Source organism: Amblyomma americanum, chromosome 10 (genome assembly GCF_052857255.1).
Source record: "Amblyomma americanum isolate KBUSLIRL-KWMA chromosome 10, ASM5285725v1, whole genome shotgun sequence".
Classification (NCBI taxonomy): Eukaryota; Metazoa; Arthropoda; class Arachnida; order Ixodida; family Ixodidae; genus Amblyomma; species Amblyomma americanum.
The window spans coordinates 49,003,605-49,026,898 of record NC_135506.1 but is presented as its reverse complement, the minus strand read 5'-3'; the positions used below and the strand labels follow the sequence as shown (position 1 = coordinate 49,026,898).

The following is a 23,294-nucleotide window of genomic DNA, read 5'->3' as shown; positions in this document are numbered from 1 at the left end:
TGTACTGTGTGTTGCTCGTGTAAAACTTGACCTGTTTAAAACTTGTGCTCACATATTGAGTAAAGTTTTTGAAGTGGCACATTTGTTCGGTTATTAGTGCAGCTACAACCCTCTGGCATAGACCACAGCTACAATCAGGAAGATCCACTCTAAAGATCATGGCATAGCCAGGTGGCAAGTGATTTATGTTGTAGCTTCCAAACCGGTAGCCTCCTTCAGCAGCAAAGATAGATAGACAGGCCTCTTGAAGCTTCACAACGTAGCCCTGAGTAGACAAACTTGAAGCATCCCGTCAAATGTAAAAAAAAAAAAAATCTTGGAGGACAAGGACAAAGCAGGACCCTATCCCTTTGCTTTGGACATGTAGATTTTGGGAGCTCTTGTTAGCGTGAACTTCCAGCTTATTTAAACTGACGCTTTGGTGACGTTAAACATTTCAATGCGAGAAAACTTCCGGAAATTCGAACACACGAGAGTAGTCATCATCATACTGACACTGCCCACTGCAGGACAAAGGCCTCTCCCATATCATTCCAATTAACCTTGTCCTGTGCCAGCTACAGCCACTTTATCCCCACAAACATCTTAATCGCATTCGACCACTGAACTTTCTGCACCTCCTGTTACACTTGCCTTTTCTTCACATCGCATGCCTTGCCCAAGCCCATTTCTTCTTGATTCCGGCTAGGATAGCGTTAACTCGCATTTGTTCCCTCACCCACTCTGCCCTCTTTCTGTCTCTTAACGTTACACCTATCATTTTCCTTTCCATAGCTCGCTGCGTTGTCCTCAATTTAAGTTGAACCCTTTTCATTAGTCTCCACGTTTCTGCCCCTTAGGTGAGTACCGGTAAGATACACCTGGTGTACACTTTTCGCTTGAGGGATATTTGTAAATTACCGTTCCAGATCTGCAGTCACTACCTGCCCTAAGTATATGTATTCCCTTACCACTTACAGTGCTCTGCCATTACTTGTAAACTGCTGTTCCCTTCCAAGACTGTTAAACATTACTTTGGTTTCTCACATATTCATTTTAATCAAATCACATAAACTACAGCGCGAAAGAATGTGGACAGGAGGGAACACCCTACATACTTTCATGCTGTGGTTTATGTGATTTAGCTATGCACCAACTAGCCCGGACAAAAGCCCCGATTTTTACCCCCGTTCTACTTTGATGTTATTGATCAGACTTTGCAATTCATCCCCCAAAGTGACTTAGCAAGCCATTGTCGTCAGCAAATCCCACATTGCTATGCTGTTTCACACATTGGGTGCAATGCTGTGAAAGGTACGGAAGTAGCCCGCACGAAAAAATAAAGGGAGGCGTGTTATTTCTAGCTTCTCTGTGGCTGAGTGTTCTAAGGCACGAGAAGGCGAAAGTGTGTCATCAGTAATAAGAGCTCATTTAATCAAGTTCATGACAAATGTGTCATATAATAGACATACATGCAAAGAATTCATTACTCTTCGCCGACGTTCCACAAGGAATGTGCTGCTTTTTTGATCGCGGATGTAGGCAGCGCAAACAAGAGTGCTTTTTTGTTAATGTTTGGTAAATGGAGCATAAAGGTATTCTCCATGGACTTATCCCTAAATTCCCAATCCAGGCTTCTGAATACCTCCTGTAAAAGGCTTTGAATAGCGTTGGCTATTAAGATCGTGTCATCCTGCCTGACACCCTTTCTTATTGGAATTTTACTGCTGACTGGATCTGAACAGGTCGGTGAAGAGCGCGAGCTGGCCCGGGCCCAGCAGAGAGCGGCCGGGCGCTGGGCCGCTGGCACGCAAAAATCGCGCTCCGCCACTGCGTGCGCTCTGATTGGTCCCGACACGGCAAATGTGCACAACTTATCACGAGCAACTTGAAATTTAGTGGAGTTTTGGCCAATCTAAGTCTTTTGTAATTATTGATAAAGCATTTGAGAAAGTGCCTTCAAACCTCCTGCAAAACACGCTCCAGCCCACTCCTTTGCCGAATCTCCACGGCCGAAAAACGAGATGGTGCCACCGGTACAGTGCTCTAGCACTGTACCACCGCCGCAATTGCTGAGATAACTGCTTGTTTTGTTTCCTCATCGCCACACAAAATGCGAATATGCAGCTTTTCTTTTAAACGATTCATGCAAGTACCCCAACCAAATATAGCATATTACATCTGCCGACTAAATGCCATTTGTGTGCGAAGTTCGAGCTCGAACGATTCAGTTTTACTTGTGCATGCGGAGGCATCAAATTTTTGGTTGCGTTTCGCTTTTCGTTTCGACTGATGCGCAACACAATAGCAAACATGGGTCACCACGAGGAATTCGCCTGTGCTCATGAAATAATTGGGACGTCGCAATTGGCTTGAGGTCACGTGTGGCATACAAAATTGCAAATAACACCTCTTTGTTCACCTGCTGCCATTCCGGTTCAAGGGACAGGCTATAGCGGAAGAGTTGGAGCGAAATAAAACGACAAAGCAGAGAATATTCTTCAAATTGTGTAAAGAGGATAACCGCCTGTTCCGCTTTGTTCGGCTTTATTTTGAATTCGAAGCGTTTTGCTCGGTTCGGCTTCACTGATCGGCCTCCTACCCACAATCGCTGTGTGCTTTATAGGTACGGCAGCAATTGTATCAAAAATATGTGGGGCAGTAAAATCTTAGCCTATCTTATCTAACCGGCGCTTAGGTGAATATTCCAAAAGATACTTCAGGCCATTTTGAAAGGTTCAGTTAGAGTCACTAAAAACTTGTTTATTTATTAAATTTTTATTTAGTGACTCTAGGTTCAGTTTTGATGGAAGGGCATCATATTGTTTCGCCTGTGAACTTAAAAAGAGCTATTGCGAAGGACCTTTCATTGGTATGTCTTCTTGACAACAGCGCGAGGTAACGTACAGCCTTGCGATCAGTTTTGTTGCGGCACCTGCCATCGCTTACTCAAATCGCGAAACGTCCTCGAGCACCTAGGGTCACACCAGGAGCAGTAAGGAATGCTTAATTGAGCGTATACATCTTCCCTCATATCCATAGGGTATACCGCGCGGCGACACGTGGAATCGTGACGGAAGAGGCATGCGCTGCCAGAAACTGTTGGCGGTATACCTTTTTGAGAGTTGCTACATCATCCGGGCCATGCTATAAGCCCCTGCAGAGCAGACATGCACCATATTGCTATTTCCAAGGTCGCTCCCATCTGGAGCGTTCTATGAGCGGCCGGCCGGTTCTAAGTGCGCACTCATCGAGGAGTCCTACTGGGAATGCGTGCTTGCTTCTACAGCGCGGACGACCCCGGGACCTACGGCATGCAGATACTGGGCGGCCCGTGGCGGCGGCCCAGACACGCAGTGCAAGCTTTTAGCGATTGTCCGGACCCGTAAAGTATCTGTTACGGGTCCAAGTTGGACTTATTTTTGGAAAAGTGGCGGAGAGTTTGAAGGATGCTTCACTCCCGCACCGGTTGGCCCGGTATTGCACTGCCTCCGGGATGGGCCCTGTCTTTAGCGCGTCTTTACTATCCTGTCTTTCTATCCCATCTTTCAACTCTCCTACTATCTGCACGTGGTAGCGATTGTGGCTCGGCTTGAGCCAGTGAGCAGGCCTGTGCACTTTCTTCCTTCCTGGCAGTAACAGACAGACAGACAGTGCAAGTTTTACAAGAATTTCCTGCTGCATGAAGGCTATTGTCAGGTTTTTCTGTGAAATAGGCCTAGATTTCCGTCTGTGACACTTGCGCGTGCTGTGCGCGTCTACACGGTGTACAGTGTGCACTGTGAGTGAAAACCCCTTTGTGCCGGGATGTGAGAGTGTGTGCAGAGCCCTTGTCTGCAACCGGGTGGTGTGTGTGTGTGCGTATGCAAGACATATATATGCTGCATGAGGAATGCATGCGCTCCAAGCATGTGCTACATGTCTCGCGAGATGAGTGCCATCCAGCGTGTGCTTAGTCCCGTCTAGCCGAGACCACTCCAAGCAGTTCAATTGTAATATGACACCATCACCCTATATATGCGCACCGTCACTTTCCTTTTACCTTCCCTTTCCCCCTTCCGCAGTGGGGAGTAGCAGGCCAGGGCCACCTTACCGTCGGCCGAGCTCTCCACCTTTATTCTATTAAACTATACTTTCTCTCTCTATTTCTCTCTCGCGTATGTCCAGTAACGAAGGACGATGAAGACACCTATTCCAGGTCTGAACTATAGGGCCACGAGAATACATAACGGCAGTCACTCTATACTCTAAAGGAATTGCCCTTGCAGCGATCGTAGAGGACATCTGGGTCGAACTGTGCGCTCATGTGCACACCTAGCGACCATAGGAAGCTGTTTGCTCTGCTCCGACAAGAGCGAAAACAAGAAAAGTGGCTTCGTGTAACATATCTCCTCATCGTCGTCTTGCGTTTCACTCTTCTGCTTGCAGATTGTATATGTAAGATTAGTCCTCTTGTTTGTGCCAGCGCAAGTACCGAGCAAAAAAAAAAAATAAAGTTGCGGTTCAGTATCATTACTTGTCTTCCGCACCGTTAGGCTCGGGTGTTTAGCAGCCAGCAGTACTACGCATTCGCTTTTTTGGGGGGGGGGGAGGGGTGCGACGGAAAGAAGAGCAGTTATTAAGCACGGGCTGAAAAATAAAGGGAAAAAACAATAACGTCTGCCATGTATACTGAGGTCAACAACGATCGACAGTGCGAGGTACTAGCATTCGCCGTTTTTCAGAACTGTCGTCCGTCGAGCACATCGTTCTGACAAAATGGGGCAAGTACAGGCACTACCAAAAAACAGACGGGACCCACATGAAGACACCCAGGCCCCGTCTCCGCAGTCCGTGCTGAGGGTTCAGAAGAACATCGTCGACTTCCACGCCAGCATGCCGACGGGGATTTTCATCTGGTCCGAAGAGAGCACGCAACGTCACTAAAATCCACGTACTTATGGTGGGCCCCGCCGGAACGCCGTATACGAAAGAGGATTTTTCCATGTTCCTTCTCCGCTGTCCCCGGACTATCCGCTCAGACCGCCCCGCACGCGCCACGTGACCACAGATGCAGGTTGTGTCCGTTTCAACGCCAGCCTCTACTACAACGGTAAGGTCTGCGTGAGCAACATCGGCGCTGCTCCCGGACCTGGCTGGAGTCCGGTCCACAGCCTCACCCGCGTGTTGGACAGCGTACAGTCGCGGATGAGCGAGCACCCATGCTTCAACGGATTCGGGATACAAATATTACCAGGTGACTCCGACAGGTATGACGAGTTCGTTCGCCACGAAACGCTGAGGGTGATCGTGTGGGGTCAGGTGGAAGCATCCCGGCCGCCGACCTTCAGGAAGCTGATCCTGGACTCTTTCCTCGAGTTGTACGACAAGTACGAAGTAATCGCGAAGTCGCGGCTTCACCTGACCGGTACACAAATGAAGGACGCCTACGGCGCTGATCCTGTCGGCACGTTCCAGTTCGAGGCGCTCCTCATGCGCCTGAAGGCCCTTAGACAGGAGGTGGTGACAAAGAACCAAGCAGCTGCTGCAGAAGCCGCTGCGCAAACCGCTGCAGCAAAGGAAGCACAAATTACAGCACAGGACAAAAACTCCATCCAGCGTTAGCCAACAAATATATCTTCGCCAATGCCATTACCTCTCGAGGACTTGTGATGCGCTTGCGACAGGCTGCGGCAAAGGCTCATAAAATTTTCCCGAAGAAAACGGTACGCCGCCTAATGAAGTTAAAACTCCGGACGATGGTTCTGGCCACTGTTCACGATATAATTCTTCGTAGGCAGGCACCGTTGCTCGTGCGCTATCTGTGGGCGTAAGAAAATTAAACAGTGAGTCGCGAATTATCTCTGCGTCATACTCCAGACTGGCAACAGCATCTGATCACTCAGCCAATGGAGCAAAATTGTACTATAGATTACTCACTTGACATGTGCTGTTCTGCAAGAAGACAAGCTCAAGGAATGTCAACTTAAAAGGAAAGCGCTTATGGCTCCTTTGTTGTTCGTTGAATTTGTGTAGTCTCTTCGTAAAGAACATGCAATAACTAGCCTCTATTTTTCACCTTTTTTGATTGATCGCGTACTTGATCGACTCGCGAGCGTCCGCTTGTGCGACATAAGCAAGAGGAGCTCTATAAATCCTTCATGTGACGGCGGTGATCACCAAGGAGCTGGACACAGCTGACATCTTCTGGCAATGTGTTTAATGAGAATCGCTGAGCCGTCAAGGCAGCGCTGGAAGCCTGTAGAGAAGACGTGCACAGTTCGAGTGTCCTCTGAACAAGGGGCACCTTTCACGGTACAGCTAGGGACGGCGCCAGGACATTCGTGATTATGTGACGCACATATCGTGCGAGATTGCGACATATGCATCATGCATACGCATATGGGTAGGCATGACCCATAACGTGGCACTGTTCTCTGTAAAATAAATGAACAAAATGCTAGACTGATTGAGGGCTACATATAGAACAGTGGGGGCCCAATGCGGGTAGCAGTATCGCGAAACGTCCACCTCGTCAGGGTCTTAACGAAGCGCTCGGCAGATTTTGCTGCTGCTCGGCAAAGTTTGATGGTAGCCACTGGCAACACCTAGGCTCCCCTTGGCGCCCTCACTATACAGCCTACGTCAAAAATATGCCGCCCAAGGTATTTCCTAATAAGCTGAGTGAGGCTGTATAGTACCTTTGAAAGTCCCAATCTTCGGAGAGGCGAGGGCGACAGTTCCTCTCGTGTTCGAGAGCTTTGTAACACTGGTGATACGTTACTGACAAAGCCTAGGGTGCCTGAAGATGACACACTCTAAAATGAGGTAAAAAGTCAGCGCTAAATACGTACGGTTTGGTTAGCTCTTTTCTTGGGAGACCAACTCAGGCGGACGTCTCTATTAAGCTTATTGTTCTTTTAGTCTAATTACTTTCTTTTTTATTATTTAAAACTATTTTTTGATGAATAAAGTGCAGGGAGTGTTCACAGAATAACTTTTATTTATTAGTGTTAATAGGTAATACATGAAGAATTCGTCAGTCTTGAAGATACAAATTCCATGAACTTCCAAACATGCATACTCAATTTGACTCCTAGCTAGAATCTTATGCTTAGGCTACTTTCCAATTTTTAAGCCGGTGCCGCCGCGGTGGTTATGGCGCTCGGCGGCGGACCCGAAAGACGTGGGTTCGATCCCGGCCGCGGCGGTCGAATTTCGACGGCAGCGAAATTCTAGAGGCCCGTGTACTGCGCGATGCCACTGCACGTTAAAGAACCCCAGGTGGTCGAAATTTCCGGAGCCCTTCACTACTGTGTCCCTCAGCCTGAGTTGATTTAGGACGTTAAGTTCCCATAAACCAATAAGCATATTTTCAAGTGATTAATCCTCGAGCGGTTTAGAGCAAAGTTGTTTACCCGATGATGGCTTGAGCGGCGACAATGGTAGCGGTGCAGCAGCCGAGCGCCCTGACCTCTGAGCCACCGCAGCGCGTCGGTGCTTTGGGCACCTTATCAATTCTCAGACAGAGCTGTCCCGTTAATGATCGCATTCTGGCTACTACGGCTATCGAGTACACATATCGCTATCGCCGCCACCAGTTTCGTCCAAGAAAAAATTGCTTTCTTTAGTATGTTGCGTCCTTCTTTACCCGACTGCCGTTCACTGCTGCGCGACAGTATACATCCAGACATGCGGCCCAATCTCGCGCACTCACAATCGAGTGTCCGATAAGCTCATCGGCGCTGTGTGCTCCTCTGCCTTCCGACGTTATCTTGCCGTTATCGATCCTTGCCATCCTCGTCTTCTCTCTTGTTTCCCCCCCTCTCTCTCTCTCTTTAGACAATACCGGCAAATCTATCTTTACAGGCATACAACTAATGCCCATATTTCAGACAACCTGCCTTCACATGTGAATCTGCCATTTGCCGCCTCTATGCGTGTGTACTTCCAGTGTTCAACATACCGTACAGGTGTGGAGTGCTGACTAGAGTCTAGGATTTAAGGTAATTTACGAGCACATCTAAACTCTGCATGCGCTATAGACTGCGCATGCTACCGTCAGTCCTTGTCACAGCGGCGGCACTGTCAGTGCTTCCGTGAACACTCCCTGCATTATTCATTTCGCTGCGTTCCTTCCAGACGTCGTAGGTGAGTACGATACTGCAGAGTTCCAAACGACTGTCGCGGCGGCTTTCTCCGCATCTAGCGGGGGGCGTGTCCCGTCCGATTCTAATTCCACCCTAAACACGTCGCTGCATGACACGACTGAAGGAATTCCTGTTCGTGACCATTGCACTTAATGCGTAAATCTTAAACAGTTTACGCTCGTAGACTGACTCGATTAGCATCTGGGCAGTGAAACAATGTGATTTTTATTCTAAGCTTTATCTTGGAAACGGCAGCCATGTTTGAGATCATATCTGGCTCCACTTAAATGACCTGAAAAGACAAGGTTCAGGAAAACCTCCGTACAACTCGCCCTGCACTGGGACTAAAGTGAAAGGGATATACTGTGTGTGTTGTTAGTGAACATGCAGGGTGTTTCATCTAAGACTTTACAAATTTTTAAAAATAGGCTTCTTGAGTTAGAATAGCCCTTTTTTCGGCATGGCATTGTCAACGGTACAGTATATTAGAATACAGCTAAGACGTGCTAACTAGCAGGCTGGTTAACTAATATTGAATAGTTTACTTTTTGACTTTTACTGTTGGGCTCCTTAATTACTGAGAGGCGTGTAGTCCACCGTAAGTGATATCTATATCAGCTTTTTAGAATTTCGAAAACGCAGTTACCCTCAGCGCTGGGTCCGAACAGATTTTGGCTATTTCGACGAGTTACGTGCACTGGAGAGGTTGGTTTGCCTGCAAGCTTCTCGAAAGCGCATGTATTTTGGCGCGATGCACCCAAAATTTGTTTGGCCACAGCGCCAAGGGTAACCTCGTTTTCAAAGTTCTAAAAACGTGACATAGATATTACTTACGGTGGGCTACACGCCCCTCAGTTATTAAGGAGCCTAAGAGTAATAGTTAAAAAGTTACCTATTCAGTATAAGTAAACCAGCCTGCTAGTTAGCACGTCTTATTTGCGTTATTATGTACTACACCGCTGACAACGCCATGCCGAAAAAAAACGTTCTTCTAACTCAAAAAGCCTATTTTAAAAAAAATTGTGCAAAATCATAGGTGAAACCCCTTGTATATGGGGCATCGAGGGCCACTCAGTTGGTGCACTGAATTTCCAATTGCTTTCATGCCGTGAGAAAAGTGGGCGGCGTTGTCAAAAGCAGAAATATGCATTGACGACGGCGATGACATATTTATCGGCCTAGAATTTCTCCTGACCGGGTGAAGCTCGCGAATATCAAGAAAATTCGTCATTATCGACATCTTCATCAGCCTGAATATACGCCCACTGCAGGGAAAATGCCTCTTCCATATCTCCCCGATTTACCCGGTCCTGTACGTGCCAGCTCTGGCCACGTGATCCCTGTAAACTTCCTAATCTCATCCGCCCACCTAACTTTCTGCCTCGCCCTGCTACGCTTGCCTTCTCTTGGAATCCACTCCGTTACCCTTAAGGACCAGCGGTTATCTTGCCTTCGCATGACATGCCCTGCCCAAGCCCATTTCTTCCTCTTGATTTCGACTAGGATGGAGTCAACCCGCATTTGTTCCCTCACCCACACTGCCCTTTTCCTGTCTCTTAACGTTACACCCATCATTCTCCTTTCCATAGCTTGCTGCGTTGTCAACAGTTTAAGTTGAACCCTTTTCGTTAGCCACCACGTTTCAGTTCCCGTAGGCGAGTATCGGTAAAGGTATAGCTTTTTACTTTTCGCTTGAGGGATATTGGTAAATTGCCGTTCATGATCTGAGAGAACCCGCCGAATGCGCTCCACCATATTATTTCACCCTCGTGGTCCTGATCTGCGGTCGCTACGTGCCCTAAGTAGACGTATTCCCCTACCACTTAGAGCTCTTCGGTGCCTACGATAAACTGCTGTTCCTTCGAGACATTATGTTTAGAGCTATAGTTCTGCTTTGTCTGTAGACGTCATTGGCCATGCTTTGCAACTCGCCCCCTGAGTCACTTTACAGACTGGACAAAAGGCAGAGTATAGGATGTGATCGAGGAACCACATGGAAGCTACGTCTGCGGGCATAAACGCCATTGTGGGGTGACGGTTTCGTGAAAAGACGTGTTGTAAGCCAGCGAGCCGGCCGTTTTCTTTTTGAGTTCTTTTTTTGAACAGTCCAATAACAACGTTGCTGTTGTTTCGCTGTTCTGCAAGAGGTTGATAAGAGTGGCTTCGTGGCTGCTCTAACAGTGCCCTTCCAGCTGAAGAAGTGTTCGTCGCTTTTTGGAGAGCTTTCACTGCTGCTTCGACCTGAGGGTGTTCCGGTGAATTCGTCGATTCGCTCTATAATTAATGACACGAACTGACGCAGGCAATGCAGCGAATTGTGATTGCGGGTTTCTTAACACTGTACGGAAATGCTCTTCTGCGCGCACTTCTGGCCGACAATAATTGCGGCACCCTTTGCCTACGCAGCCTTTTCCACGTGGAATACTTGGGAAAGGAATTTGCTTACTCTGTCAGTTGCAGTGCCGGCAGTCTCGCGCAGTTTGTCCTTCATAAAGGTGTCGTGTCTTTTTTTTTTACTTTTCATCATGTCCGGAATGCTAACCTCACCTAGAGCCATTCAAAGCGTGCTTCCCTTTAATTGAGCGCATGCATGTGCGTCAACGTTTGAATTCGCCCACCCTGAACTATTCAGTCTTCAGCGCTGCTGCGCAATCCCAGATAGATCTTCACCCAACTCTACTTCGTTTTTTGCGGACGTCTGTACTTCGTTCAGCAGAAATGTTTTTTCTTGCTGCATGGAAATTTTTTCTTTCCATTTTCGTGGCAAGAGCGGACATGCTCGCCTCCAACGTTTGTCAGACGAGAACAAAGCTGCCCTGTCCACTCGTATCTGGGCTAAGCTACTTTGAACAGCTTACAGCCGTGACGTAACAATACGAATTTTTGCAGCCTTCCAAAGGCATTTATCAAACTTGTCAAGTAAGCCCCCTCGTTCGTTGTCTCCCTGCGAGATGTCTCCGCCTCGCTGGCGAAGGTTCCAGTGTGCGGACTCGGCGATGTCGTCGCGTCGGTTGGCAAACAGTTGCACTGCATTCACGCACGTTTTGTGCGAATTGTGCTCGATTCAGGCTTAACGTAGGGGACATCTTTGTCCCGTAGACGCCACAAACTTCGCCAATGAGGACGTGAAGATGATCCCGAATCGTGGCCGGGAATACTGGCGAGAACGTGGTGAACTGCTTCAGTGTTCCCAATGACAACGAAGGCTGCAAGTTCATCAGAAAGCTTTCAACACTCGAGGAGAACTTTTTAGCGCACTGCACCTGCCGCTATAGGTACAATGCACCGAGTGCGCATGAAGTACATGTGACGCGCGGCGACGCGCTTGACCACTACCTGCTGCGGTGCAAGGGTGACGCCTGCAGCAGGTGAGGAATCGTGGAGCGATTTTTTTTTTTCGTGTGAAGAATATTTTATCGCTGTGGCATAGCTGAAACTGTCGTTCGAGCTGGAAAAAACTAAAGCAGAGCCGGCACTGTGCGGTCTTCGACGCCTAGGTCTCTCCTCATAAGGCATCCGTGTAATGGCTGCAGCCGTATGAAAGCTATAATAAACATCGACGACAGGGAGCTTCGCGAGAGAACCTGCACGTTGATCCTGTTGTACTGTGTGAAGAGATCCTTTAAATGTTCACGCACTAAGTTCGCAAATATGACTTCATTGTCTTAACGCTATGACGGAACCGCAATTTTCGCATGCAGTTTTCGCTACTGTCCCGGATTCGAGTGGAACTTTCACAGGAGCAATTTATTTATTTATTTATTTATTTATTTATTTATTTATTTATTTATTTATTTATTTATTTATTTATTATTTTACTTGGGTAGTAGCTTCAGCTACTTTTCGGCAAGGAGAGCAATAATAATTGGGATCGTAAGGGTTACAGTTAACTGGCACAGGACCCCATAAATGCATCGCACGGAAGCCAAGGAAACCAAAGAGCGGGGAAATGTTGAACACGAAAAGAAATTAAGCTAAATAAAATATGAAACTTTTTTAAAGTGGGGGGGGGCGGTGGGGGGGGGGGGGGTCGTGAGGAACGAATGCTGCTCTCGCCGCGTAGTCGAGAAAAAAAATTCGCAGGGACACCAAATTACATTGTGCTGGCAATGCGATATATCATTACTAGTTGTTGGTGCTTTAGCCGGAAGTTACGTCACTTCAGGTCTGGTGACGTCACCTCCCTCTAGCCAATCGGCGAGTTTTATTACCGATGACACATTTTATTCCCGATGAGGATTCTAATGCTGTCGCATCAAAATAAGGATAACTTAAAATACGTAGGGCCTGCCTTACAAAGTAGTGAAAGCGCCCTACAGATCGAATTACAACCGAGCGGAGAAAAAAACATGAAACACAACTGCACTGCTTTTTTCTTTGTTTTTGCTGTCTGGCTTCGTGCAAGCAGTTCAAGTGGTCTGCAACCGGTTCAAGCGGGACATTGGACGAGAGCCAAGTGTCAGGGACTGAGTGTCTCTGTACTCAAGTCTCAAGCCTGACGCCGCAATGGGCCACAACGCTAGCAGAATGGATGACAGCCCCAGTGAACAAAGTCCCCGGCAGCGCGCCATAGACCGGACGCGGCGCACAATTAGCTGCAACACCAGAGAGGGTGAGTAAATTTTTTCAACGATGTCGAAATTTCATACCATAAAAGAGGGACGAGCACCAGTGTTATTGGATGGTCCTGTACCCTACAATACACGTGCCCTTGTGGCCGGCTGGCCGCTCAGTGAAGAATTCAGTACATAAAGACGCGGATGGGTGCGCATACTTCCGTGAAGTATTCAAGCGTAGCTTTCTCGGGCATCACTTTTAATTCTGAGGTAACTACAGAATATTAGAAGATACTGCTGTGAACATGTTGGTGGTAATGGTGTAAGCTTCCGATGCGTAGAAAAATGTTGCTTTAAAATTTTGTCCTGCGCTAGGACCGTTGAGACTGCCATAAAAAACCAAGGGGGTGCGTTTTTTAGAATAAACAGCAGAAAACTGTAAGTGCCCCGGGGAGGAGTCTGCACATGCACTGCCTGTTATGGTGCAGTCTGACAATATGCTAAAAAAACTGCGTTCAGAAACAACTTCCATTTGAAAAAACGCGCTTGTTCAGAATGTCTTGCTATGAGAAAGAAAAATGAAGGACTCAGTACTTAATATCGGAGAGTTGAGTAGAACTGTATGCTACAGGTGGGATTAGCCCTGCTTATTCTGCCGGCAAGTGCTCCACTGTAGCGTCGATTATATGTTAATAATGACCTAAAACCTGTCGGATCTGCCCCGCTATGCGCACAGTCACTTATAATAGTACATATTCCACTCTCGCAGTCACCGTCTATGTACACATTCACTCACAGTATAACATAGTCCACTCCAGAAGACACAATCTACACACTCATACAATCACAGTAGACCATAGTCCATTGCAGTGCCACCATCCATGCACACATTCACTCACAGTATAACATAGTCCACTCCAGAAGACGCCATGCATCTACGCACACATTGTCACAGTAGGCCATAGTCCGTTCCTGCTGTCACCATTTAGAGACAAGATCAGTGTCCTGCGGAAATGTTAAAAGAAAGCTCGCAGCCTCCCTTCTGCATGTCTGGTTTCCATTCGGGTAGACGATGTCCTGAACTGTAATGTGGTTTAGGGATGCTCGACGGCTGAACTTATCGCTGATCTGTCAAGGCCATTGTTTGGTCCAGGACCTTTTTCCCAAGCATCTTACCCTAGAAGAGCCGAGCACCAGGCCAGTGGAAGCCTTGTAGATGAGCGAAATCTCATTCGTAGATAATCGCTAATAGAATCAGACCAACCTTAGACCACTCAGCTAAAGAACTAGGCTGGCTTTAGTAAGGGGCACTCGACAATAGTCCATGTTCACATCATGAATCACATGATAGAGAAATGGGCCGAATATTACCAACTCCTATGTATAACCTCCATAGACTACGAGAAAGTATTTGACTCAGTCGAAACCTCAGCAGTCTTGCGGGCATTATGGATCCCGGGAGTAGAACAACCATGTATGCAAAGACACTGGAAAATATCTAGAGCGGCTGCACAGTTACCGCAGTCCTCCATAGGAAAAGCGATGAAATCCCCATCAGGAAGGGTGGCAGCCAGAGAGACACGATCTCTCCAGTACTATTCGCAAGAGTGTTTACAGAATATATTTCTAAAACTGGGCTTTGAAAAGTTCAAATATTAGTTAATAAAGAATGCTATAACAATTCTCCATTCAGTGTTGACATTGCCTTGCTAAGTATCTCAGGGGGAGAATTGTAGTTGTATAGTAGTGGTAGTGCTATAGTATTGTGACTTGGTCGTTGCTCATTTAAGTATTAATCAATTTATCGATTAATAGATTAATTGATTGATTGACCAGGGTTGGCGACGGTCTGCAAGCACGAGAGCAGAGAGGTCATGCTCGTGAAGCCGCTTCGGCATCCCTGCACGGCGGACGGCTACACGTTCAACCTGGAGTGCAAGTTTGAGGCGAAGCGGTCCAAAGTTCTCAGCGTGTCCTTCCTGTTCACCCTGTGCGCCGGAGACAGGGACGACTGCGTGCAGTGGCCGTTCGCCAAGCAGGTCACCCTGAGCATCGTCCACGCCGAGGACGAGGCCAAGGACATCACGGTGCCCCTGAGGATGTGCCCAGAGAAGGACGCCGCTTGCTTGGAAAGGCCGCGGAAACACGTTCCGCAACGAGGGATGCTCTCCGAGGAGATCAGCTGGAAGCAAATCGAGAGGAAACAGCTCGTCCGTGACGACTGCCTTGCCATAGCAGTGAAGGTTGGTGGCGCGTGGACTGATTGCGTACAGCCTCAGGACAGCTGCCGGGTGTGCTGCTGGCCATGACGTGGGACTCTCATCGCCTTCCCAAGTTCTGGAAAGCAATGGCGACTGATACAGTGTATGTCGGGAGATCTGCGGATGGCGTGCGTTGTGAAGAGACGCGGACTGAAAAACTCCTGGCTGCTCAGGAGCAAGAGGTCGCGCTAGGAGTGGTGTTTCTGCATTAAAAAGCAAAAGGTAGCGCAGCGGTGGCCTAGTGGTTAAGCATCCGTCTTGCATGCAGGAGGTGCGGGGCTCGATCCCCAGAGCCGTCGGGTACCCACCGGTGGTACAATGGGTACAAGCTTCCTCTGGCCTGGTGCTCGGCTAAATCAGGGTGAAATGCTTGGGAAATATGTCTTTGACCCCACCTTGTGCCATGGCGCTCTTTGGCCGCAGATGCTCTTCCGGCATTAAAATTCACTATTATCATCAAAAAGCAAAATGTACAAAGGTGGCGCTAGAAGTTTACCTAAAAAGGTGAGAGTTCCCGTCACCTTCGAGGGCTTTAGAACGCCTTGCCATACTGAAATGGCCATGAGGCAAAGCTAGTATGTCAGTGCATGTTCCACAAGGTTAGTACTCTTTTTTTTTTCGTTTTGCAAAAATCGGTGGTTTCGAAGGCGTCTCACTGAGACAACTTTCGCCCGTGCTTTCTCCATCTGTGTTTGAGCCCATTCGTCTGCAGCGTCAGCTTCGGTGCTCACACGTGACAGCAGCCGAGGCGCCTTTGGGCGTTGAGACGAGCAGCGGCAACCCAGGGCTCTATCAGAGTCAAGATTGGAGGAAGAGGAGCGCTGTCCGCGTCGACCGCAAGCTCGCATACGTCGCTGCTGATATCGATGCTGGCTCAGCATATGATCAGATTATTTTTGGTGACCAACAGTGATGCAATCTGAGTTGCGTAGGTGCCTAAAAGTTAAAGTTAAGCCTCTTTTTCGCAACATAATGTGCTCCAATCGACCAAGCTGTACTAGCATAGTTTCTGCATTCGTGTTAAAACGTCGTTAGTTTAAACCAGCTATCTAGCCAAACGAAATGAAGACATCGGCGATGAGTAAGCGCGAAACCGCAATGCTCTCGCCTTGCTCACTGCAATCACCGATGGTCGTAGCGTAGTCTGTCCCATTGAGCATGTGCTTAATGATCTTCGTGAAAAGCACGTGTGATCGTGGCGCATCACCAGTTGAACGGTCAGAACGCTCCGTGGAGAAGAAGAATACAAATATTTTCGAGTTTGAGTGCCAGAAAAAAGCTCGCTCACGTCACGTCATGGTAGGTGGGGCTATCTTTGTCAAAATCAGCAATGTGGCCCTCTCGACAGGTGATACTTGTTTGGTTAGTGCTGTTTTTTGTATTATTTGGTGTAAAATTGTACTGGGTGAGTATCTTCATTAAAGTGGACTATGATGGACTGGTTAGTGTCATGACGCCGATCCGCCTTTCTGTGAGAATCATTCCCGTGTTCCATCTCGACCACTCTTAGCGGGAACACGGGAGCTCGCGCTGTTCATATAAGCTGGTTCCTCGCGACCCCGCCAGAATGCGCTGACAGAGCGCGACTCGGAGTGTTCCCAGCTCCCGCTAACTGCGCGATTAAGAGGACACCGGGCAGCTGCCCAAATCGTGATCGTGCACTGTGGACTGCAAGGTTTTGATGTGGGCGGATACAGCAACGCAGTCAGTGTGTGTGTGTGTGTGTGTGTGTGTGTGTGTGTGTGTGTGTGTGTGTGTGTGTGTGTGTGTGTGTGTGTGTGTGTGTGTGTGTGTGTGTGTGTGTGTGTGTGTGTGTGTGTGTGTGTGTGTGTGTGTGTGTGTGTGTGTGTGTGTGTGTGTGTGTGTGTGTGTGTGTGTGTGTGTGTGTGTGTGTGTGTGTGTGTGTGTGTGTGTGTGTGTGTGTGTGTGTGTGTGTGTGTGTGTGTGTGTGTGTGTGTGTGTGTGTGTGTGTGTGTGTGTGTGTGTGTGTGTGTGTGTGTGTGTGTGTGTGTGTGTGTGTGTGTGTGTGTGTGTGTGTGTGTGTGTGTGTGTGTGTGTGTGTGTGTGTGTGTGTGTGTGTGTGTGTGTGTGTGTGTGTGTGTGTGTGTGTGTGTGTGTGTGTGTGTGTGTGTGTGTGTGTGTGTGTGTGTGTGTGTGTGTGTGTGTGTGTGTGTGTGTGTGTGTGTGTGTGTGTGTGTGTGTGTGTGTGTGTGTGTGTGTGTGTGTGTGTGTGTGTGTGTGTGTGTGTGTGTGTGTGTGTGTGTGTGTGTGTGTGTGTGTGTGTGTGTGTGTGTGTGTGTGTGTGTGTGTGTGTGTGTGTGTGTGTGTGTGTGTGTGTGTGTGTGTGTGTGTGTGTGTGTGTGTGTGTGTGTGTGTGTGTGTGTGTGTGTGTGTGTGTGTGTGTGTGTGTGTGTGTGTGTGTGTGTGTGTGTGTGTGTGTGTGTGTGTGTGTGTGTGTGTGTGTGTGTGTGTGTGTGTGTGTGTGTGTGTGTGTGTGTGTGTGTGTGTGTGTGTGTGTGTGTGTGTGTGTGTGTGTGTGTGTGTGTGTGTGTGTGTGTGTGTGTGTGTGTGTGTGTGTGTGTGTGTGTGTGTGTGTGTGTGTGTGTGTGTGTGTGTGTGTGTGTGTGTGTGTGTGTGTGTGTGTGTGTGTGTGTGTGTGTGTGTGTGTGTGTGTGTGTGTGTGTGTGTGTGTGTGTGTGTGTGTGTGTGTGTGTGTGTGTGTGTGTGTGTGTGTGTGTGTGTGTGTGTGTGTGTGTGTGTGTGTGTGTGTGTGTGTGTGTGTCATCATGACGAAACCAGAACGGCATCTTTACGCTTTCACAACCCGTAACTATGTAAGCTAAATAACTGCGTTAAGTGGCTTTTTCGTACTCATTCGTTGGGTAGCATCCGAAACTCACAGCTCAGGATGACAAACAAAAAAGAAAGAAAATGGGATGGGGCGCAGCACTGTGTTTAATATAAAGTTATGTTTAATCTATGTGTGTCTTGTCTCGCACTGTTATCTTAATTATCTGAGAGGTCAGTGCAGGCGACATCGTGGCTGCACAATTCACTTCGTTTCGGCTGAGTGAAAAAGGACCGATGTGTGTCCCTAAAATCATTTTTTGTAACGAACTTGCAGACAAGACAGGACAAGATAGGACACCCGCTGTGTACCGACTGCACGTGCAAGGTCGCCACAAAAGATTATTTTAGAGACATTAACAACTCGCCCACCTTTAGTCTTTCCTCACCGCGCCTCTTCAAATCGTTCAGTATGACAGATGCCGCAATAGTTTACGGCGGTTTCGTGGCACTAGCAGTGTAGCGGACATAGTTATTCGCAAGTGAGGTCCAGCTCCGAGCTGCACTACGTTGTAGCCCAAAGCATTGCTCGCGAGTAGTTGATTTTTTTTTTTTGCTGACCGGAAAGCTTGTTTTGAAGAGTTCTGTGACTCTGACTACTCATTTGTGTCATAGTACCGCACAAAACGGCGCCCCCAAAAGACTTCGTGAATAGGGGAGGTGAGCCTCGGAAAAAATACAACGCAAAAGTGTCCTGAGAAGAAGCTCTAAAAAATGAGTCGGCGTATGTTAAGAGCTATAGGGCTTTTTCCTTATTGCTACCATCCCAATTATTAGCAAGCTTTTGAAATCTACCGTAACTGAGAGGTAACTTCGAGAAGCCATTGGGAGCTCTCTACCCTACTAAACCGTAATGCAGGGCTCCGGATAATTTCGATTACCTGGGTTTGTTCAGCGCGCACTGACATCGCACAGGTCACTATTCTTAAAGGGCGTTGCGTGGAGCCTTCCCTATCTGCGCCGTGGCAACGAACCTTGGCGCGGGGGGCCCCTGCCCTGACCCACGGGCTCCTCTCCATCCGGGAGCCATGAGGGAACCACGCTACCACACCGACAGCAGTGCGCCACTCGTCCATGGTGAGTGGTGAGGTGCGAAGGATTCCCGCTGTCGGGAGGTGGAGCGTGCTCACCACTCAGATAAAGGCAGAGCGGCTCATTGTTGACCTCGCCGGCTCTGCCCCTTCTTCATGGTGGGCCATGCGGAAAAGGCGTGTGAGACAACTGCCAGCACAGCTCTTTTCATCGAACCGTCTTGGGAAACTTCGCTTCAAGTGCGACTAGTCCCAGCGGTCACTGCACGGAGATTTGCAGACTGTAGCGCCATCTGAAAGTGGTCAGTAACGCTATCGCCGTTTATCGCTGTTACTTTCCGAGGAGATGATTTTCTCGGAGTTTGTAACCAGAACACATTTTAGGTTCCGGACCACGGGAGTGGCGACAGTCCACAAACCTCCAGCCAATCAGACCGCCGGATTTATATATATGGACTCCGTGGGAAGTTTCACAAATGTTAACACCAAAGAGCACTGCCTGCCACTGCCCCTCCACAGCTCATTCTGAGGCGGCGCTATCTGACCTGCCGAGTGTCTCTGAGCTGAGCTCTGTGTCGCCCACTCGGTGCCACTGGCTTTCAGACGCAGTCCGTCCCGCCTCCCTTCGCTCCTCCCACGAAGGTGAGGGCGGTAAGCGCAGTCTCGATACCATAAGCTGCGCACCCCCATCTTCACTTGTTCACGGTCAACCTGGGCCGCAACGCTTTTCGGTCGATGGCGAGCTCACTCCCGCCACCTTCCATTACAATGGCGTTGCACAGTTCGCCACTGTCTGGTGCTCTTACAAGACGCCAATAGGTCATATTATTACACCCATCGCTGGCTGTGTGAGGATATGCCCCAGTAAAAACAAGAAAAAGATATTGCCACACTGTTAGCCATTTACTGGCGCCGCCATGCGGTGGGATCTTCTTTGTCCGCTTGTCTTCTTTGTCTTCCCCGGCTCGTGCGTTCGTTCGCTAAGTGTGTCTGCCTGGCTAGACCTGGTGTGCCCTTCTGCCCTTTCTGCCTGCTTTCGGTGACATTTTGGTGCAGGTGTTGGGTAAATTCCCAATGCACGAAGAGCTCCCGGAAGCCTCCGACGACGCCCAGCTACACCCCGTGGGCACGGCACCTGTCCACAAGGCGAGCCGCCGCTTGCGAGGATTGGATCTTGAGTTTAGACCCTTGAAGGCACCACCCTGCGCAATCACACCGACTGCGGCAAGCCAGACCACACAGACTGCGGTCAGTTCCCCACCGCTGCTTCTCCATGCGCCTCGCACTCCCGCGTTGTTTCATGGCGACAAGTTCGAAGTCAGGGAAGACTGGGTGGCCAGCTAAGACCGGGTCGCTGCGTTTAATCTGTGGGACGAGGACCGCAAGCTACGCAATGTCTATTTTGCCCTGGAAGACTCCGCCAAGACGTAGTTTGAAAACCACGATTCCGCTATCCCCACCTGGCGAGACTTCCGGCGACAGTTGCTCGACACCTTCGGCAGCAATGAACGGAAGGAGCGAGCTGAAGTTGAACTGCAGTCCCGAGCGCAGAAGCCAAATGAGAGCGTCGCCATGTTCGTAAAAGACATGACGCGGCTCTTCAACCGCGCAGATCCTGCCATGCCTGAAACGAAGAAGGTACGTCATCTTCTGCGAGGAGTCAAAGAGCAGCTTTTCGTAGGACTTGTGCGCGACTCTCCTAGCACAGCGTTTGACTTTGCTCGGGAGGCGACAAGCATGGAGTGCGCCTTGCAGCAGAGGTTCGCGCATCATGGCCGTCCAGTGAATATAACTGCTAGGGACGCCAACATGCCGCTGCCCGGCACTCAAAAGCTACAGAAGCTTCGCCCTGTCGAGCAACACCCGAGTGTCGGAGCCATCTCGGATGTCATTCGTGACGAGTACGTCGAGCGGTGCAGCCAATGGCCTGTCCCCAGCAGCTGCCTGAGCCGTATGTCATGTCGTACAGTGAATCATTACGCAGCTCTGCGCCGCACCACCGGCGTTTTACTGCCCTGCTCCTCCTGCACCGCATCAACGCTTTTCGAATTCGCCTGCTCTCTCTGAAGCACGACCACCCCTCAGCAAACACATGCGTGGCGCACATCGAACAACCGGCCATTGTGCTTCCACTGCGGTGAGGCCGGCCACATACTGCGCCACTGCCCGTTTCGTCGGATGGGCCTGCGAGGGTTTTCACTAGATGCACCCCGGCCACGCTATGGCGAACGACCCCGTGACATCGAGCAGTACCTGACGGCCAGCGTCCCTTCTGCGCCTTCGCCACAGCGCCCTTCCAGGTCACCGTCGCACCGTCGGTTCTCTTCCCCAGGTCGCCAGGCGTCCATCCGGAAGTCCCGTAGTCCACGCCGGGAATACTGAAGACGGCGGCCTCTGTGGGTAGAGCCGCCGTTTCTCCGCAATTCGAACAAGGTCCTCCGCCCGCCGACTTGACCGTTCAACCCGATAGTCAACCCCTGCTCCGACCGCCTTCCGACGCCCAGAACAGCCTCTGCACGACGCCTAATTTCAACGAACACCTCGGCCCTCCACTCCGGAACCTTTCACGATGCGCGTTCAAGAAAATGAGGTTGTTTCCGTCGAAATACCGGTCCTCGCTGACAACCACGATGTGACTACCCTCGTCGATATTTCTCAGTTATCAGTCGTGAGCTTGCTACCGTCTTAAGAAAAGTGCTGACACCCTGGCACGGAACACAAATTGGGACCGCTGGCGGTCATGTGGTGATGCCGCTCGGCATCTGCATAGCTAGGATAAAGATTCCCGGTATCATCTTCACTGGTTGCTTCATTGTGCTGGCTCAGTGCTCCAAGGACCTGGTCCTCGGTCTCGATTTTCTTCGCGAAAATGGTGCTGTCATCGACATCCGCGAACTATGGGTGACATTCTCCGCCCCATGCACCATATCAGACGACATTGCCCCAGGAAGACCCGTTTTTCGCGTGTCCAGCGACCACGTCACTCTACCACCGCGTGCCAGCTTATTTGTTCCGGTGGACTGCGACAATGCCCGCGCGTCTAACGGCATCACCGAAGCAAACTTGTCTTTACTGCTGACCCAACACGTCACGGGGTGTCGTTGCCTTGCAGAACCAGCGAACTGAGCTTATGGTTTCGAAATTTAGCCCCCAATTCCGACACTTGGCGAAAAATATAGCCATCGCTTATTTCGATAAAATTAGCGAGCCCGTCACCCACTGCGCGTTGTCAACGTTCCGGGACACCCCTCCAGGAGGAGCTAGCCGAGCAGCTAAGGCTGACATGAATCCTGCTTTGAACACTGATCAGCATCGACGCTTGCAAACCATCCTGGACTCTCTTCATGATAGCTCTGCGACCACCTCTAAGGTCAGGCAGACGTCCATAATGAAACATCGCATCACAGTTGATGACAGTGAGCGGCCTATCCGTCAGCACCCGTATCGAGCGTCTGCGAAAGAACTTGAGGCGATACGGCTGCAGGTTGACGGAATGCTCCGGGATGATGTCATACAACCGCCTACAAGCCCATGGGCATCGCCCGTTGTGCTGGTCGCCAAGAAGGACGGGACACTCAGATTTTGTGTCGGCTATCGAAGAATTAACAAAATTGCCGAAGAGGATGTTTACCCCGTTGCCTCGAATTGATGACTCTTTCGACCTGTTGTGTCACGCCCGCTACATCTCTTCTCTTGACCTGCGCAGTGGGTACTGGCAGATCGAGGTGGATGAACGGGACCGCGAGCAGACAGCGTTCGTTACTCCCGACGGGTTGTACGAGTTCAAGGTGCTCCCCTTCGGCATCTGTTCCGCTCCTGCCACCTTTCAAGGAATGATGGACACTGTCCTTGTTGGCCTCCAATGGCAGTCCTGCCTAGTCTACCTTGATGATGTCATTTTTTATGCCACCTATGACGTGCATCTGAAGCGCTTGAGTGCAGTACTGCAGTACGATCGGCCGGCCTCTCGCTCAAACCAGAAAAATGCCACTTTGCGTTCCAACGGCTGAAGTTCCTGGGCCATGTCGTGAGCGCTGAAAGTGTTAGCCCTGACCCCGAAAACACAGCTGCCGTCGCTGCGTATCCGACCCCCACTGATAAGTGTGCTCTGTGCCGTTTTTTGGGTCTCTGCGCGTATTACCGGAGCTTTGTGCGACACTTATACCGAATTGCCGAGCCTTTAACTCGCTTGACAAAGGACGACCAACCTTTCATCTGGGCCCAATAACAGCAGACGGCCTTCAACAACATCAAGAACCGCCTCCACGCTACGCCCATTCTTGGCCATTTCGACGAGGAGGCGGACACGGAACTACACACCGATGCCAGCAACGTCGGTCTGGGTGTCGTCCTCGTTCAGTGGCAATATGGTGTTGAGCGCGTGATTGCTTATGCAAGCCGCACTCTGTCGCGATCTGAAGGGAATTATTCTACCACGGAAAAGGAGTGCCTTGCTGTCGTTTGGGCGGGAACGAGATTTCACCCGCACTT

General features: G+C 49.6%; 1 protein-coding gene and 1 pseudogene across 5 annotated transcripts; both read left to right on the top strand.

Moving 5' to 3' along the window:
* Positions 1–4,737: 4,737 nt before the first annotated feature.
* LOC144108269 (ubiquitin-conjugating enzyme E2 Z pseudogene) lies at positions 4,738–5,583 on the top strand (annotated as a pseudogene).
* A 2,246-nt stretch (positions 5,584–7,829) lies between these two features.
* LOC144106522 (uncharacterized) lies at positions 7,830–16,374 on the top strand. Of its 5 annotated transcripts, none has more exons than XM_077639364.1 (3): positions 7,831–8,109; positions 12,517–12,720; positions 14,501–16,368. In XM_077639364.1, exons 2-3 carry the CDS (start codon positions 12,615–12,617, stop codon positions 14,971–14,973), a joined length of 579 nt encoding a protein of 192 aa, XP_077495490.1. In that variant the 5' UTR covers positions 7,831–8,109; positions 12,517–12,614; the 3' UTR covers positions 14,974–16,368. The 5 variants fall into 5 exon arrangements, with proteins under 5 accessions (XP_077495494.1, XP_077495490.1, XP_077495491.1 ...); XM_077639365.1 differs by having other exon boundaries at positions 7,834–7,964; positions 14,501–16,369; XM_077639366.1 differs by having other exon boundaries at positions 7,851–7,931; positions 14,501–16,369.
* Positions 16,375–23,294: the final 6,920 nt, after the last annotated feature.

Coding starts and splice junctions, on each gene's coding strand:
- LOC144106522 (XM_077639365.1), top strand. CDS start 12,615: ATGGGCCACAACGCTAGCAGAATGGATGACAGCCCCAGTGAACAAAGT. Junction 12,721..14,500: donor TAGCTGCAACACCAGAGAGG/GTGAGTAAATTT, acceptor TTGATTGACCAG/GGTTGGCGACGGTCTGCAAG.